General features: G+C 39.8%; 2 protein-coding genes across 2 annotated transcripts in view; one reads left to right on the top strand and one right to left on the bottom strand.

Moving 5' to 3' along the window:
* The first annotated feature begins 8,656 nt into the window (after window positions 1–8,656).
* Window positions 8,657–15,494, top strand: aqp3b (aquaporin 3b). Its single transcript, XM_041058586.1, has 6 exons — window positions 8,657–8,775; window positions 10,275–10,401; window positions 11,575–11,712; window positions 12,644–12,762; window positions 14,281–14,498; window positions 15,311–15,494. Exons 1-6 carry the CDS (start codon window positions 8,668–8,670, stop codon window positions 15,492–15,494), a joined length of 894 nt encoding a protein of 297 aa, XP_040914520.1. The 5' UTR covers window positions 8,657–8,667.
* Window positions 12,581–18,735, bottom strand: part of rtkn2b (rhotekin 2b) — a 35,496-nt gene continuing 29,341 nt past the window's right edge. Inside the window, exons 13-14 of the mRNA XM_041058585.1 lie at window positions 15,719–15,756; window positions 12,581–13,950 (exon numbers count right to left, since the gene is read on the bottom strand). Coding sequence (XP_040914519.1) covers window positions 13,904–13,950; window positions 15,719–15,756 — 85 coding nt within the window. The 3' untranslated portion in view covers window positions 12,581–13,903. The remainder of the gene's footprint in view (window positions 13,951–15,718; window positions 15,757–18,735) is intronic.

Genomic DNA, 18,735 nt, shown 5'->3' with positions numbered 1-18,735 from the left:
CATTGTGATGTTAGGTAATTTAAACAGCCATTTACTGGTTTAGATTTTTTTTTTTAATATCTTAATTTAGATATTTTCCCTCTTAAAAAAAATATTGTTTTCTTTTTATTTTAATACATGATTTTTTTTAATTCCCTCTTTTTCCCCCTTTTTCTAGTGGAATCTTTCCCCTTTTGTGCACATTTACTGAGGCTCATTACAGGCAACACTCACATGTTCTATCTTACGGTAATACTTAGTGCAGTAGTTTACATGATTATTTCACTTAACCTCACTAAATCTCATTTTTAATTCTTCTTTAGCAAGTAATTTCTTCTAAGCCTTTGCCATCTTTGATCTTCAGGTCTGCTCATAAGTAAGCAATTAACTTAACTTTAAAAACTAAAAATATCCTTGATAAAGTTGATTCCTTCAGACTCAAGAAACCTAGAAAGAAACTGAAGATAATGAGTCATAAAGCTGTACGATAACAGGCAACCAAGTCATCATTTTATTTTCTGATACTTTTCACCCAAAAAATATTTCTACAGATATTAAGCATGTTTGGTTTGGGTACAAAGACAATACTAAAACATCTTAATAAATGTAACACAAATGAGGAAAAATGGCGCCCACACTGTGATTTTGATCTGAGCTAAATTTGTGATGCCCTACTTCCAACACATTTTTGTTTCCATACTGTTTTCTATCATCCGCCCTGGGTATAAGCCCGTGACAGTGACGGCTGACAATGATGGATTGACATGGACAGATTAAACACTGTCTGTCAGACAGTCTCTCTCCTCTGCAGAGGAGCATCTATCCAGTGTTCTGCCTTCCTGCCTCGGCCAATTCCAAAGGTTAGAAGGAATCAAACCTCTAATTGACTTCAGTTAGTGCGGGGACATGTTCAGACTGTTTGATCATTAGACGACAGAGCTCTGACACACGGAGACTTACAGTGCAGTAAAATTATTCGGATGGGGTTCAGAAAGAGGTCATTCTCAGGCCATGGGCCACTGGCCAACAGTTGGCCTGCTGTGATTAAACTTTCAAGGAGAATCATGAGCTCAATTTACATCCTAAACTTTCCATATGCAAAAGTTCTGGGTGAATGTTTTAGTAGCATAAAATATAGAATGGAGTAGTGGGGTGGGCACAAAGGGCTGTCTACAGATAGGAAGCTATTAGAATTTAATCCGTGACAAGCTGTGCAGTTATCAAATAATGCACTGTGCTAGGGCAGGATTTGCATCACTTTAAAAAAAAAAAAATCAGAAAAACATAATCTCTTTTATTTCTTTTATTTAAAGTTTACGATGAAGGTGGAACTTTTTTTTAATGATGAAACCATTTGGGAAAATTTTCTGTGCTACTTGCTCAGTGTGCAAGTGTTTCTCCCAAGAAAATTTTCAAAGAATATAAAAAGATTTTGAAGATGGTCAAATGTTTTCCCACATCAGTGCGATCCACATAATAAATCACAGCATTAACACAAAATGTCACAGTGATTTCCTGAAAGAAACGTATTAATCTTCACTTCATCTTGTGTGTGTGTGTGTGTTGAAGAAATACTTTGACATTTTGGGAAATAAGATATTTGCTTTCTCGCCATGAGTTAGACGAGATGACTGATAAAACTCTGTGCGATGAATATGAAGATACAACACAGTGCCTGCACCTACAAAGCTCACCAACACATTTTACCTCTTTTGTTTAGTCCAGACAGCAACTGAACTCTTAAAACTTCTGTAAACTTTCCCCTTTTTTCATATTTAAAGAGGCAGGTTTCTGACATGTAAACTAGTTTGGATACGATTCAGAACTCAGATGAACGGGCACAGTGTGTACGTACGGCATACATGAGTTACATTTCTCTGATGGTGGCCTTTTGAAGCCATTTTCACAGAAACGACAGAGTCCTCAGTAAAATATTACACACCAGACTGCTCTCCCCCACAGAGAAAATAATAATAATACATAGCTTCAAGGCAGACTGGAGCAAATTCTGTAGATAATTTCAGATGCCTGCCAAGCAGCAAAACAATATGGAAGGACACTGCTAAGCACTACAGTGACACTGAGCCATGCAAACAGCCAAACATCATTATATACAGTAGCTTCCAGACAGCTTAAAGAATGCTAAGCAATAAGCGTTGTCTGCCAGAAGGCAAAGCTGCTGTGCAAGTGGCAGTCAGACAAGTGGTTCTTGATCCTTTTAGGCAGCAAAGTGGCTTGACGTGTCATTTTGTAGCCCAGTGCACTGCCCCAGCATGCTATGCAGCCTGGAAATGTCGTGACCATTATCTGGTATTCTTTAAGCTGTGAGGAAGCTGTCTACTGTTACACAGATCTCCGTACGGCTACAACAGTGACTTTCAGGCACACAGTGTTTCTAGGAATTTTGAACGCTAGTATGATTTATCTATGCTGTCCTATAGGCTGCTTAGTTTACAAAACCTGTTCAGATTTGAATTTGAGTGATGTGCCATCAAATCACTGTCTTTAAATTGCTTGTTTTACTTCCAGTACATTTGGTGATACAGTTCCAGGTTTAAACAAGATAGTACAGTTAGACTCTGACAGATTAGATAGTGGAGGATTCACTGCCAACACTGGGAACTGTGCAGGGTAAAACAATGCAGATTCTGTGTTTAACTTAAAGAAAAACAATGGCTTACGGGATGGTGAAGCTGGCAAGGGGAAAACAGGAGAGAGCAGTCCAAAAAGGTGAAGTCCAGGAAGGTTGAAGGTTAAAATCCAAAGTCCAAAAAGCGGGCAAAACGATCAAAATCCAAGCAAAACACAAGGAACCATGACAGGAAGAACACAGAACCAAAGGAAATGACTACAAATACACTGAGGACCAATGAGCTGATGAGCAACAGGTAACAAAGAAAATTGGAGGGAAAAACACAAAGGTGGGAAGTAAAACAAAAACAGACACAAAAGGAAAATAATTTCAAAATAAAACAGGAAATAACCACACCAGGTCCAGAAAGGAAGTGACAGAAGTTGCGACAGCTGGGAAATCGGTGTTGCAATATAAATCCATTTATTCATCATTTTAAGAAAATTATTTATCAATGAAAGCAAAGTGATTTGCCCTTTAACTGACAACGAGAAGCCTTTTCTCCTTCCTGGGATTTATTCAAACCAGCTTCTCTGTACCTTCATCCTTCTGTTGTTCACGCTTCATGTCATCAAAGCCACAGAGAGCAGGCTGATGGAAAAATGCCTCTTCTATTGTTGCCTAAAATCTCAAAAATTCTCAAAGAAGTTGTTTTCTTTGCTGTCGTGGACTTGCAGTGACACTGTGATGCCTCTTTACTGCCTTGACCCACATTTTTCCTTTCAGAACTCCAACTGAATTAAATTACAATTCATTTAATTCATTAATATCAATGTATTCATTCCCTAAGGGCTGATTAAAAAGTAGACACAGCTAATCACAGATACACAAAAGGAAAAAAGATGCAATTAAGAAAAAGAATTAGCTGCCAAGAACCTGTTCGATAAATTGCTGCACACAGAAAGGTTTATTGCAGTTTGAGAAAAACCTAAACCTTTAAGGACAATCAACATGCTCAACGTGATGCATCTCAAGGATCCGCTCCTGGAAAATCTGTTTATTGCACAGTGTGAGGAATCCCAAAAAAACTGGAGCTAAAACTGGAGCAACAGAAATACTGGAAAAACAATTTTGTCGTTTACTGGTTTATGTATTTGTTTGTTAGTCCTTTTAGCCTTGTGGTTGTGGATAGTGACTGGACACCAATCACATTAATCACATTTTGGAGGTTACTCCTTTTCTGAAGGGTGACTGACTGATGACAGCACAGCATATAAAATATCACTGTGAGCCATATGTAAAAGTAGTCAGTGGGTGTCAAATAAAGGCAAAAATGCCTGAGGATTATTTTAAAAAATGTGAATGTTGTTTTTTATCACACGGACCATAATAAATCCCCTCCCATAGGATTCTAACATGCTGAACATGCTTTATATTTGAATGGCATCAGCATGTGTTGGGGTTAATTTTTTGTTTGCATTGCATTCAGTATAAGAATGAATTGCAAATGATTATCTGCATGTCACATGCACAACGTGCACAACGTGTAGCTTAGGGCAAAGTAATAGCTGGTCACTCATTACAGCACATATATGTATAAACTGCTTCTGGGGAGTTCTGTTATACACGGCCCTGATTCAACACCAACATAAACCCTGACCTTCATTCCAAACATCATTACCTCCAATTGTTTCTGCCATTGCTCCCATTAGTTAAATAAAATAATGCACATTCATCATGTCTGACAAGCAGCAGTGACGATTGGAAAACGTGTGAATGTGCTGCCCATTTTACCTTCACATAAACCAGTAAAATGAAATATATTGTTAATCCATTTAGAGCTTTATAATGAACATTCAGGAAAGGCCAGGAAAGCGTTAATCACAAACCGCACTGAAACAACGCTTGAAATATGATTTCTCTTCACAGAGAGAGAACAGACAGCTCTCTGGTGGTTTTATTAGTCCGTGCTGTAAGCTCAGGGAAATTTTATTGTTCTGTATATGTATGGAATACATCTCAGCATGCAGGTTTCTGCATACAGAATGAGCAGGAGATTTTTTTTGATTTTTGCTTTTTACCTCACAGTTTTGATCACACTCTTGTGAAAGCAGTGTATCTCCAAAACATCAACTTTTCATGAGCTAAGAAGTAAGTTTTCTTTGGTATCCCATTTCCAACAGCGTGGTGGAAAAGAAGATCCTTTATGTCATGATAACGAGAAACTTTCTCAAAATAAGTACTTAGTATTTCAAAATTATGACTTAGTATCTCAAAATAATGAGAAAATTTCTCAATATATCTTCACAAAGTCATGTGCTCTAACTATCTTTGCAATCAGAAAAAAAATCAGCTTTATTTAATAAGCAAGAGAATTTTCTCAGCACATAAAGGAGCTCTCAATCCTTCAGTTTAAGTGAAAAATTTATGGTGTTCACTGGGCAGTGACTGCATTAAGGATCATCATGCTATTTCTTTTTTTTTTTTTTTTTTAGTTTCTTTCCAGTCTATTTAACACATTTATTAGCATTTACAGTGAATCCTTCATCCATAACAAAATATGAAAGAAGATGGTGGCAAAGAAAAGCCACCATCAAAACAGTGCCCCGTGAAAACAACCCCCTGCAAACCTGCCCCCACCTGTACATCAGCTGCAGTAATACCTGCACACAGCACATGTTCCTGGAGCTCTTACAGGATAATAGTCGTAGATACATAACCATTGCCCTACTCAGTAGAGATAACATGCACTGTCATTACAGTACATCACCTTTTCCAGGCTTTCCTCGTTTATAATTTACCCTTGTGGGCAGCAGAGTTGGGTTTTCAAGGTTTTTTGTTTTTCAAATTCCATTAGAGCGTGACTGCAGCATATATAGACATGGCTGATTGGTGATATTACCAGATATCTGTATGTTTGAGATTCTGAGTGCCACACTAATATGACAGTAGGAATACTGATTAGCTTGATTCATGGGTGTAAGCTTGACATTGATGTTATGCTAATGCGGTGCCACTCTCCCGACTGTGTCCACACACACTGAGCACCTTCCAGCATTAGCCGTGAATTTTCATACGATCCACCGATAATGGAAACTCATTTTATTCAGAGGAAGCCGTGGAGGACACCAGGCATAATCATGGATATGTAAATAATAAGCTTATACCAATTCATCTTTGTCTTTTGTCTCTCCTAACTCAACTACAGAAACATGCAGCGGCTTTCAGGGACATTTCAAGCACTCTTGGGGGCCCTCTGGTGGCCATAGGGGCCTCAAGCAAGCGCTTAGTTTGCTAACATGCTGAGACGACTTTGCAGCGGCCCCACTGAAACACGTTTTATAAAGAACAATATATGACCTTTGATTTTGTACACAGAACACAACATAATGCATTATGAATCTAGCTCAGGAATATAAAATATAAATCACAACCATGTGTGTTTAATTTTTAAAGTGCAAAGACAAGATTAAACTTGCCCTCGCTGTGGTTGGTAGTAGAAGGTCAATATCGGAGAGACAAACAATCGTAATCAGTGTGACAAAAGCCTCACTGGGGTAATCCCGAGGGAGCGTCACTGTGATTTTTATTTTAGAAATCAATTTATCTTGCACTCATAAGGCTTCGGCAAACAAACCCAGCATTTTAGCAGATGCAACAGCCTGCTGGTTGGGACACGCTGTGTCTTATATGTCCTGATGGAGGATGGTGTGTGTGTTCCTGTGTGTTTGTGAGTGAGCCTGTGTTGGGTCCTAAATCCAGCTGGTGCAGGAATAACTCCTCCCAAACAACTTCGTGACAAGAAACAGTTTTTTGATTCTACACTTTTTTGTGTTTGACATTGGGGTGCAATTATTTTTAATCCATTTAAAGTTGTATTTTCATTGATACCAAACATCTGAATCTCCTAATAACTGAATATCATCTTCCCCAACATATATTTCTAGTGCTTTGGCTCTGAAATTCTGAAACAGGGGGCTATAATTTGGATTACAGCTTTGGCTTTGGATCTCGTACCCTTGTACCTGTCTTTCTCAGCAAGGTGAGTCTATAACAAAATACACAAGAAGAACAAAATAAAGGCAGCAACCTCATGAGAGTGCACATTGTAAAAACAGTGGTCAGGAAAAAAAAATCTTAGATAAATACTTAGATCAGTAAATAAAGGCGTATTTGAATAAATATGTTAATTGGGGTTATCATGGGGGTGTTTTCTGCATTGTGCTAAAACAGCAAGTCAGTCTGATTATAACAAATATCTAAGATAAAGCATAACATCCTCTGTCCGTTCCCATTGCACTAATATGCTGAACAAAGCAGGGGATGTGAACGTCTTAATTACTGTGCACTCTGAGATAATGATAACATTTGCTTTCGCCTGCTTGAAGAGGCTTGCACGAATGCAAGTACACACACAGACACACAGACACATACACGCTGGTGAATGGTTGAATGTTACAGCAAGGTGAAAACGTATCTTTGAGTAAACACCTCTTTGTGTTTTCTTCCTGCTTTTCTCATAGATTAACACTGACAAGGTGCTTCAGCAACTGAAGGTTCAGCACTTTTATTTCACTTTTTATTTTATTTTAATTAAGTTGAATTTAAACCAGTTAATTGAAAGGTCAAGGCCATTACCAGTCCTGATTTCCTCCACAGATAATCGTGATATAAGTACTTGGCTGGATTTGTCTGTTTGAGGAGATTTTACAGCTTTATTTAGGAGCATGTGCTATGTGAATTCAATATAAACTAGATAAAAGGGTTGGCCACTGATTTAGAATTGCGCTTCCATAACATTGAGATGTTGTCGTTTTTATTCCACACATTCTTCCTCATCAAAACCTGGCACCTACATTTCAGTGCTTCTCCAATTATCCCTGCTGGTGCACAGTATTCAAACAGTAATCATATCTGGCAGAAGCAGAAGAGATGTACGCTATACTGGGAAGGGTAAGACTGTGGCTCCGGCTCATCGTGGCCCCTAAGACCTCATCCTATTGACTCCGCTGCCATTTACAAGATTTGTGGAGGCTTAACTAAATGAAAGATTGTCCCACACCGGCTACTGGGTAGTGTAAGTGGACCATAAAAGCCTCTGACAAACACTTGTGCTGACTTACACACCACTACCCCTGACAGGTGAACATGTGTTGTAGAATACAGTAAACAGTATACAAGGTTTTTCTTGCACATTTGCAAATAATAGTTTGGCCAAATAAACCTTTCTTATATTTTCCTTACTTAAATTTATTTGACTTAAATAATAATTCATCCATATAAAATTATTTTGAAGATGTTTTGCACTTACAGTGGCACAGTTAGTGTGTGCAAAACAATTTTTTCTTGTCTAGTTCAAGAAAGCTCAAGGACGCACAAAATAACTTGTCAGTCATTATCGGAAAAACACAATGTGAAGCGCACACTGACTCGCAATCTTTCAGTCAAGAGCCAACATGGGTCTAAACATCTTTAGGTAAAGAGGAATTAGCCATTTACAGTGAAACCACACAATAGCTCTAACAGTCGGGTGAGCACAGTATCTATCAGTATCCATGGCGACTGATTCTTCCTGCTTACGGTGAAGAGTGTTGTGTGCATCCCACAGTTTACCTGTTTATTTATACATGACCCCTTAATGTGGAGAGCCCTCCACAGCTGTGAGTGTGAAGTGCTGGTGAAGAGAGATCAATCTGGGAAAGGGCCTTTGTCATCTGATGTCCCTCAGGACGAACTGCTTGGCTTGATAAATCTACATGTGGGAAGACATTTTAAGTGGAGCTGGGTGTAATTTTAAAGTAGAGTAAGAAAGCCTGGAAAAAAAAATCAGTTAGTTTCAACAGTAAATGTGCAATTTCTTCAGTTTCATATTTGGCAGTGGTGTAGAGAGATAGAAGCAGAAAGTAAGTCAGATCAGGAGTTCAGCAGCCTCAAAAATCAGGAGGAAGAGATGGGTGGAAATGTGTTTAAGAGTCCGAAGGAGCACTTTTTTTTTTTTTTTTTTTTTACTGAGGGAGGGATCCTCACGAGACCCCTAAAAGCTGATGCACAGCCCCTGACACAGTCATTATAAGACCACAGAGCCCACCTCAAGATAATCTGATAATAACTGCATCATGGGAAAACAAAGCAACATTTTGGAGAAACTGGCAGGGACCTTTCGGATCCGACATGTGCTGCTCCGCCAGGCCCTGGCAGAATGCCTGGGAACCCTTATTCTGGTGGTGAGTACAGAGCATTTTGCATTAATCTTTCAGGATGCTGAATGGATCAGCTCGGTCACATAAACTATGAAAAGGCTAAATTACTGAACGTTTGCCATGCGGGGTATAAAGTAGTTAGAATTTAATGTAGAGGATTGTTTTTCAGGTTCTTGTCTGTTGCCATTTGATGCCTGAGATCAATGAGTCCAACCAACAATAAGTAAAGATGCCAGATGGTGATCAAAATAATTATTGCTGACAGTCTACATATATATCACAGCCAAGCACATCATGATAAATGGCTAGCAAGTTGCTAGCAGAGAGGTAATTTTCTCGCTAAGAACATTTCCTGAAGCCTTCCACCAGCTCTTCAGTTCAACACGAGGCGAGAGAAAAAGATCTTTTGAAAATGCTCCAAGGGATTCTGCAACCTCCTTGTCCAACATGTTTGTGCAGAGAACGAGGTGAGGATGTTATCGTGTCTGGCAAAAGTTTAGTTGTTTGAAGACAAAAAAAGCGAATAATTTGTTTTCTTGTAAGGTTGGCTGGGTCTCCTCTGTAAGACTGATTTGATGTTCAAAGGCTACTTTTACAGTAGTGCTAAAAGGTAAAGAAACTTTAACTGCTTGGGTTACTGCTCACTTCCCATTAAATTCCTGCTCTCTTAGATGTCTGTGAGTTGAAGAAACACCGAACAATTTTACCTTTATCCTTAAGAACTTTAAAGCTGAAGCACCAAAGACTCGTACATCAATTATCTCCTGCATTTATTTCCCTCTTTATAGTGAAATTACACACAGAGAACCCTGTTGTTTCATATCCATATTCTTCACTAACGATAGTTGACTTCATACAGCGTCTGTAGTCCCCACTGAAACCTATTTCAACACACCAGGAAGCCACAGGCTTCTTTCAAATTAAAACAAAATATTTTTTAGGCGATGCAAAGCAACCCAGAATCCCCTGCTTCTCATGGTAACCCACAGACAACAAAAATATCAGGAGAGGACGCCGACAGTGAAGCACCGGGCCATTTGTTATTCAGCTCCCCACCTGTGACTGATCTGTTAATTCTACAACACCTTTCGCTCTGCCGGCGATCGGGTCCCCTCGGTGGTTGGAGCTGGTCTTCCATGAAGGAAGGCTCCACAGGTGGAGTCAGAGTGTTGTCAGCATCAATAGTCCCACACAAAGCCCACCCACAACATACACATGACCTCTGAAGTCACAGAGACACACCCTGGATAAGACAAAAAGCAAGACTCAGCTGGACACCTGACTCCAGGTCAGGCCACTGAGGTGCTTTATTATTCTCTTTGAAGTTTTTCTACTACTGTGTGTCCACAAAAATAACTCCACCTCAGTGCTGCTTTTTCACTTGACAACATTTTGCTGGTTCAATATCAAAATATTAAACTATTTATGATAGGGAAATGCTAAATAGGAAGGAATAAAGGGTATGTGTGGTCAATAAATGAATCCAGATTGTTTGTCTGTCGTGTTTTCTCTCCTCTGTCCAGATGTTTGGTTGTGGTGCAGTGGCACAGCTGGTGCTAAGCAGAGGATCCCATGGCACATTCCTCACTGTTAACTTTGCCTTTGGATTTGCTGCAACATTGGGCATCCTTGTGAGTGGACAGGTCTCAGGTGAGGATACACTACTGCACAGTTTCCTTAAAAATCTTCTTAACCTTTAAGCCTATAAAACACGTTTAAATACAACATGTCCATATCTGTTTTTGGAGTTTCCAACAGTTTGTTGATAAGAGGTCTAACAGTGACAACCCACTGGCAGCAAACAGATTGCACAATTATTTAACAATAATTATCAATTTTATATTTATACATCAACGTATTTATACATGTAGGACCCAGTGTCAACAAACCATGAGGGTTAATTGAGGATCTTTAAGATCATTAAGAAAAATCACACTCAGTTGAGCTACAGTTATTTGCATCACTGTCATGAAGTACCTGTCATTAAAAGAGTTTCTCCACAAAACTCAGCTTTTTGCATTTTCCCAACTTCTACCTGCAAAACAGGGAGTCACTGTTATTGATGGCTTGACAGACACTAAATATCAGCCAAAGGTAAAGTGGCAGGTATCTGAAGTGCAGCATTTACCGCACTGATGTGTTTGCCAGATGGATGACAGCTCAAGGCAGCAGGGGAAGCAGAACAGGAGGTAGTGGACAGAAGAATGCAAAGTTTGAAAGACACACACACACACACAGAAGGAGGGGGCACTCACCCCTTAACTTGAAAACGAGGTGGTCTGTAATTGAAAGGGAAGCGAGCGAGTCAATCCTCAGTCCCAGTATCCTCTGTCAAAAGCAGCAACACTACAAAGGGTTCTGCAGTTCGCTCATGCTCACTTCTTCAGTGCCTTTATAATGAGGCTGTCCCCCTCTAATACACATTGCAGCTGAGAAAATAAGCTCTTATAATTAGATAGCTCCTACCCTGACACGATTAAGGTATGAATATAAGTGAGGCACCCACATGAGTGTGCCATCAGAGCAGTTCCTTCCCCCTTCAAGGTTAGAAAAAAAAAAGAATGCCTCTGTGAATCTTTTCATCCTTCCAATTTAATTTGTGTCACAGAGACCTTCCATCCTAACAGGACTTTACTGAGACCGCCATTAATGAATATATGGTGTGCTCAGAACTCTCTTCTGTTTACCCGAGAAAAAGGGGGCTCTACTGTACGCGACAGAGATAAAGCGGCCTCCGTGTGTTTGTTTCCTCACAGCAAATCACAAAGAATCTGATTCATGTATAAATATTGACTGAGATTTCCGTATTTTTCTCATCGCAAGGTGGTCATCTGAACCCAGTGGTGACCTTCTCGCTGTGTTTACTTGGAAGAGAGCCTTGGAGGAAGTTCCCGTTGTTCTTTTTCTTCCAGACTCTTGGGGCCTTTATGGGCGCAGGGATCATATTTGGCATGTATTCCGGTAAGTGAAACCAAAGAGGAATAATTATATTAACTAAAATGTTAGTGTTTAATCAGCTGTGCACCTCTTATCCTTAAACAATCACAACTGTTGCAAGTGGTACACTTAGTATTATGTGCAGGTGGTGGGAGGGGTCAAACGCCGGATGGACCCCGAGGACCAGAACAATTTTGAACCTGAACTTTGAGTGACAGTTTGAACAAAGCCAAATGGTTGTTTGCTCTGAGCAAACACGCCAGTGAAAAAAGGAAAATCTACACTTGCGCCTTTTTGTGCAGCCACCATGGCTAAAAATAACCGTGGCTGTACCTTTATTAAGGTGTTGCTCATTGAGCTTATATGAGACTCCAGTCTGCAATGCAAAAATACATTCAGAGCCACATGATCACTGAAGTGGAGCACATCTTTGGCTCTCCAAAGGGCACTGGGTGTTCATACATGAATCATGAATTACTGTTTATATTGTGTAATGTCTGTTATGCAACTGTTTGTTTATTTGTATGACAACCAATGGGACACAGTTTGTCGTTTTGACCTCTGTATGCTATGTTGTTCTGCATGCTTATGTAGTGCAGTGATATAGTTCTTAGTGTGTCCCCGGCCCCCATTCATTGCAGCTGTGTTTTACTATCTGCAGTCACTGTCAACTGGGTCTCTGAAAAATGCATCATTTCAGCAATTTAACCTAAAATCTGCAGGTTAATTTAAGTCATATTATTTAGGTGTATTTTGTTTACAGTAAGCTGTATTTCAGTGTGGCAGCAATCAAAAGGTTTTATCATCCTAAATGATCAGCAGTGAAGAAGAAAAAAACAGCATAAATGGGTTGTAAATTGTCAGCTGGGTTCCCACAAATAGAAACAAGATGAAAAAGTTCAATTTTATTAAAGGAAAAAATATTTTTGGAGTGATTTGCCCAATGTTTCACCAGATGCATTATGGGACTTTGGCCATGGGGAGCTGATTGTGGTGGGGAAGAATGCCACAGCTGGAATTTTTGCCACATATCCATCCAAACATCTCACCCTGGTTAATGGATTCTTTGATCAGGTAACAATGACTTGATTTCACCTCTGTTCAGCAGAAATGGTTTGCACATCTAAAGCAGGTCAAGCTGCACAGATAGCACATGTATTACAGTCATTTTCCATCTGTGTCCACAATAATCCTCAGTTTCATCTCAGTTTAAGTAAAAAAAAAAAGAAGAGTCATAGACTTGAATAGAGACTTGAAGTCACAATGACGCATGTCGAGTTGAGCTGAATTGACTGAAGCACTGACTCAAAGTTCATCCTCTGAGAGACTGATGAACAGAAAACTTGACTGAGTCACATCCTCTGAAAACAAAGCGTTCTGTAGACATGGCAATTACTATTATAGCAGTACTATATGGAAATCTGACAATCTAGTAATGGCCTAATTGGCAATCACATCACTTCAGCTCCTCTCGTCCCCTTTAACCTGTTAAAAGCAGCAGACAGTGTAATGAGCTGGTCAGTGCCACTGCCAATGATGAAGTGTGAACAAAAGGAAGTTTGGTGTGTCTGAAACATGACACATGATCCCGCCACTGTTGAACACACGTGTTTATCTCAAAAAGCACTTAGTTTTCCTACGACAGGTGTGAGTGACGTTTTCATTTTGTAGAGATCTGAGCAGGTACCGCAGCCCACAAGGCAGAAAATTGTTTGTTAGGTGGTCTGAGCAGACAGAAATGCAAGTCACCAAGTCAACATAACATACTGTCAACACATACTGTAGGGCTCTTTTGCCTGTGTAATTTGCATGTGTTTGTTACCAGCACTAGACCAAAGTCAGGGATTTTTACTTGGGCCAAAAAAGGCAACAGAGGTGCGTCAACAGGAAAACACAAGCAGTAAACATAGGAGCCACACTGAAGCAGGACCACAGCTACAAAATACAGTCCAAAATGGTCCATAAGGAGTTCAACAAAAGTCCAAGACTGTCCAAAAAAGTTCAAATACAGTCACCAAGGGACTGATCATGATCACAATGTAATATACCATAACAATGATGTTATATTACATTTCTGGCTCAATATACTGTTCACTCACTGACTAAACAGCTCTTTGCAGCTCGGCTACGTCACGTAGATGTGCTCCCCCTGCTGGACAAGGTGGCTGCTGGTCAACGCTGCAACAGTTTTAGCTGCCTCCGCTCTCCATTGCAGTCAGAATACTTCAGCGGACAGCGGGAGTTCCATGACGCATGAGTTTTCTGATGAAAAACGTTGACATGATTGACAGATTTTACATTTATTTCTCAACAGAAGTCTTTAGTCTGAGAGCTTTTCAGTCAGTTTTTTTTCAGAACAAATCCACTCTAAATATCACAACTTCTTAAAGGTGATTAAACAGATGCCTGCCTCACAGGAATCACAAGACAAATACATCTGCAAAATTGAAGCTTGTGTGAATATTTAACATCTCCAAAGAGGAATATTGAAACGCTGTTGTAAATTACTTTCTGATTTGTCTCTTTGATGAAAAGGAAAATTAATGTAAACAAAAAGTATTAATAGATCACTGTCTCTGTTCTGTATCTCAGATTATTGGCACAGCTGCACTGATCGTGTGCATCCTCGCTATAGTTGATCCACACAACAATCCAATCCCTCAAGGCCTGGAGGCCTTCACTGTAGGCTTTGTGGTGTTGGTCATCGGCCTGTCAATGGGATTCAACTCTGGGTATGCAGTCAACCCAGCCAGGGACCTGGGACCACGCATCTTCACAGCGCTTGCAGGCTGGGGTGGAGAGGTTTTCACGTGAGTATAGCACTAATTTGGACTATCAAGGGACGCAGTGATGATTGGATGTGAGCTTAGCACTTGCCACCCTTCACCTGCCAGTTACTGACATTACTATTTCAGGGCTGTAGCTGATGAGTAGAAGTGTAGAGTGAAACTAGAAACATCACTCTACTGACATATCAAAGGGGTACTCCAGCGATTTGGTGTTTGGTGTTGCACTTGGATAAAGTTGGGAAACTCAAAAGAGACAGATTTAAAAAAAAAAAAAAAAAAGTGGCCAAATTTGACACAGCAGAAGCAGAGATATCTTGACTTTTAGTCCCTCAGATAGCTCAAGCTCCAAAAACCCTGGATCTCGCCTTTCCCATAATGCCACCCTAATGCATCTTTCCACCCACCCTGCTTCAATGCCAAATTCTTTTCAAACTTCACACATCTCTGGTTTGTAATGCAGGGTTTCTGTAAAAAAAAAATTGAAAAAAAAATTTCAAGTGTGAAACCCAGTCTGAGATAACCCCGAAGACATCATCAGGGTTATTTTTGAAACTTTGGAAAGCTCCCTCCAGAGCCACAGAAGACATTATACAACTGTTTTTAAAGGCTAATAAGTGCTGAAATGCCCCTTTAAACACATTAAAACATCTTCTGGGCAACATATCAGAATGTTATCTTCAATACTGATATGGCTCACATACTTTCTGGCCTATAATGTTGCGTTTCTGTAACTTCTGATATTAACTCATATTTAATTTAGGTCTGTAGATAAATTGAATAAAAATTCTAAAATAGGACCTTGCTCTCCAGCTCTTTGAATTTTTCTCTTACAGTGCGAACACCTACTGGTTCATTGTGCCTGTCTGTGCCCCCTTCTTGGGAGCAGTGGTGGGTGTGCTGATGTACCAGCTAATGATTGGACACCATTTAGAAGGAGAAGTGCAAGAGAAGCAGGAGGAGAAGGAGGAGGAGGAAAGATTGAAACTTTCCAATATTACAACCAATGAAGAGGCATGAGCTCATCTCAGTTTTGTTTTTTTTTTCTTTATAATTCTGTCGCAGTAGATAACATTCTGGCCTAACACCTAAATCTAAAACCCTTTTGGTTTTCACATTTCACTTTAACTAACACCAGATTTTTGGTCAATGATCATGAAGACATGTCTTGTGACATCTCATCATAGGCAGGAACAGTTTCTAAGGAACTCATGACACTTGTTTTTGAATTCATTTCCACTTACCTCCATTCACACCACGTCTGATAAACAAATGAATCATCCTAGAGAAAAAAAACAAGAGACAGTTTAAGTTGAGGAAGTATTTGAAAGGTGCCTTGTTTATTTCTGTCTAAGGTGGAAGAAAGTTTCAAATCACCATCAAATCCTAAAAAACATTAGCACTCACCTTTTTCCTCCCCAAATTCTTCCGTTTGAAAGAACTGTGTGCATCACTTTGGCAGGGTTCCTGTGCTGGTGGCACATTTTCTTCTTTCACACACCCAAATACAAATGAAATTAATGAAGGCCTTGTTAAAAATGCTGTTAGTGTTAGCATTACAAAATCAGATATTCGTGTCACATTTTCGAAGTGTTACGGCTTGCCTTCTCTAGTGTGCGCCCGTCCCACGCTCCCATTGTTACAAGTGTTGCCCGGTGTTTACCTAATTAAAAAATGGTTTGTAAATAAGCATAGAGAAGTGTGGTCCTATCTATTTCTGTGACTTACAATGTGCATTTCATCCTACAGTTTCATTTAAGCAAGTTTTTATGTACTGCTGCTTAAAAAAAATCTACATAGATTCAGCACTAAAAAGCAAAATATGTGGATATGAGTGGAAATATGTACAGACTATACAAAATTATTGTAAGGTGCATGCAGGGTGCAGTGCAGGGAACGAGCTTAAATTAAAACATTTCCAGACCTTGAAGTGATAGTTCAGCAATTTGGGAAATTCGCTTGTTCGTAATCTTGCCGAGACTGAGAGAATGAGACGATCGATACCACATTCAAATCTGTTAATTAAATACGAAACTGCAGCCAGGAGCCTGTTAGTTTAGTTTAGTATTAGGACTTGAGGGGAAGCAGATAACCTGGCACTGTCCAAGGGTAAAAAAAAAAAAAAAAGTCCACCTACCAGAAGCTCTCAAGCTCACTAATTAACACCAAAGAACAGAAACAACAACTTGTGGCTTATGTGTTGGACTATTTCTTCGCACCGCAGTGAATTCCTTGTTGTCACAGTGAGTTTGCCAGGCAGCAGAGACTACAGGAGTAAACGAGTGGGATGACAGAGGTGCCGGCAAACTGATTTCTTTACCCCTGGACAGAGCCAGGCCAGAAGTGTGCCCGAGTTTCAGGTCTTTATGTGATGCTAAGCTAAACCATCTCCTTGCTTCATAATTAACGTGCAGACATGAGAGCGGTGTCAATCTTCTCATCTAGCTCTCGACAAGACAGCGAATAAGCATCTTCTAAGATGTTTTATGGAAAATATCAATAACTATTTTGTTAGCTTTGGAGGCTTAGCTACATCATTAAACAGTTAACAGTTCTTGTCTCCAACTAGATTCCTGCATGGCCAAGGGTAGCTTAAACCATGCCATCATGTGGCCCGGTTTGTCACGATCCACATTTATAATCAGCTTCCACAAATTCCAAGATGACCTAATCTGAATGAATGCAGAAGATTCAGCTGTTGCACCCGGGAGATCTGAAGGCTCCAGGCTGAAGACTGTGCTCTGCCGGCACCATTTAACCACACCATGCCATAAGTGCTGTCCACGGAGCATATCATGAAATTCTTGACATCACTGTGCGTAGAAAATTGGGAATGACAGCCTGAAACACACAGACTTTTTCCTTTTTCTACATAAAGAAACAACCTCAGCTTTCCCCACTTTAAACAAGAACATTCTCTATTCCCAGGTCAGGCCATACAACAACGTTTACCCAAAACAGGTTGCTTTGATTTGGAACTTCAGCGGTGCGGTGCATACATCTCCCAAACCCATTTGCTTCTCCTGTTTTCCAGCACGCTCCTGGTGCACAAATGTTGCATGCCCTCTCCTGTAAGCAAACCCTTGCTGGCTATTTATGGACCTAATTTAAGAAATGTTTTAGCTTGCTCCTTGTTCAGGATGATATCATCGTAACAGATGGTACATAATTGAGATAAAATGGTCAGCACCTATTTATCTGTGTTTAGTCATTTGTATCTTAAGGATGCATGCCCGTAGAGACACTATTCCTAAAAACTGACAAAGGCTGGGGTATTTTAAACCTCAAGAATGTACTTTCATTGGTTTGGGTGGTGAGCAGTAGCTTGCCTTTGAGATTCAGTTGCATGCAAATAGTGACATTTGCTACATTACAAATACCCTTCAAACTGTTAATATGCCCCTTTTGGTTTAGTGCCTCAGGTGGTTATCACTGTTAGAAATTCGATCTTGGTTTGAAAGGGCACTAAGGGCAAAAAAGGTCAGGGGTATTTGCTCAAAATAACACTCCCAGTACCGTTACAGAACAAAGCACAAACACACGTGTGCGCATCAGAAGTTCATATCGCTGAACCAGTGTCTTCCACAGATGTCCATCAATGCTCAATTACCATTATCGGAGAAGCACAAGTACATTCTGCATCAAAATATCACTAGTGACATTTTTTAGAGTCTGGAAAAGAATATCAGTCCGTCAGATCTTACAAAGGCTTAAACTTCAGAGACGGGTGTTTGACATTTGGAGTCTCTCTTTGGCATGACCTTTGCAGCAGTTCGCCAAACATATCTAGTGTCAATCTAACCATTCGCCTCTGAAATTATAATTCATCTTTCTGTTGACTTGCAGAAGAGAAGCAGAGTAAACAGCGGCGGCAGCGTTTTGATTTTGTTTCTACAGATGTCACAGCAAAACAAAAGCGAAGTTCAGCCATCTCTGCAGTGAAAAAGATCCATTACAAATATGACAAGGTCTGTTGAATTGAAACAGCATAACTACCAAGTAAAACCAAATATGCTCTTCATTTCTTATGCCAGTCTTCTGTGGACGCTGGGGCAGAAAAAAAAAAAGAAAAAAAACATGACAGGAATGCAAAATATTATCTATAACCAAAAAATAAAAATCAGCAACAAGAACTGTAAGAGTAATAAGAGCCCTCCTCATGGTTAACAGAGTTTGTTTGTTGTCTACCTCAGTTCCCACAACATTTACAGGGTACACTATGAAAAATAAAAACATTCACACACACAGGTAGCAGGTTTTC

The sequence above is a fragment of the Toxotes jaculatrix genome, chromosome 16 (genome assembly GCF_017976425.1).
Source record: "Toxotes jaculatrix isolate fToxJac2 chromosome 16, fToxJac2.pri, whole genome shotgun sequence".
Taxonomy (NCBI): Eukaryota; Metazoa; Chordata; class Actinopteri; family Toxotidae; genus Toxotes; species Toxotes jaculatrix.
Note: the sequence above shows the minus strand (reverse complement) of the source record. Positions and strands in the feature narration are given on the sequence as shown.

What these genes read in the sequence shown, in the direction of transcription:
- aqp3b (XM_041058586.1), top strand. Translation starts at nt 8,668, where the DNA reads ATGGGAAAACAAAGCAACATTTTGGAGAAACTGGCAGGGACCTTTCGG. An exon ending in TGGGAACCCTTATTCTGGTG is followed by an intron (nt 8,776 to 10,274) that starts GTGAGTACAGAG and finishes TCCTCTGTCCAG; the next exon opens with ATGTTTGGTTGTGGTGCAGT. An exon ending in TGTGAGTGGACAGGTCTCAG is followed by an intron (nt 10,402 to 11,574) that starts GTGAGGATACAC and finishes TCTCATCGCAAG; the next exon opens with GTGGTCATCTGAACCCAGTG.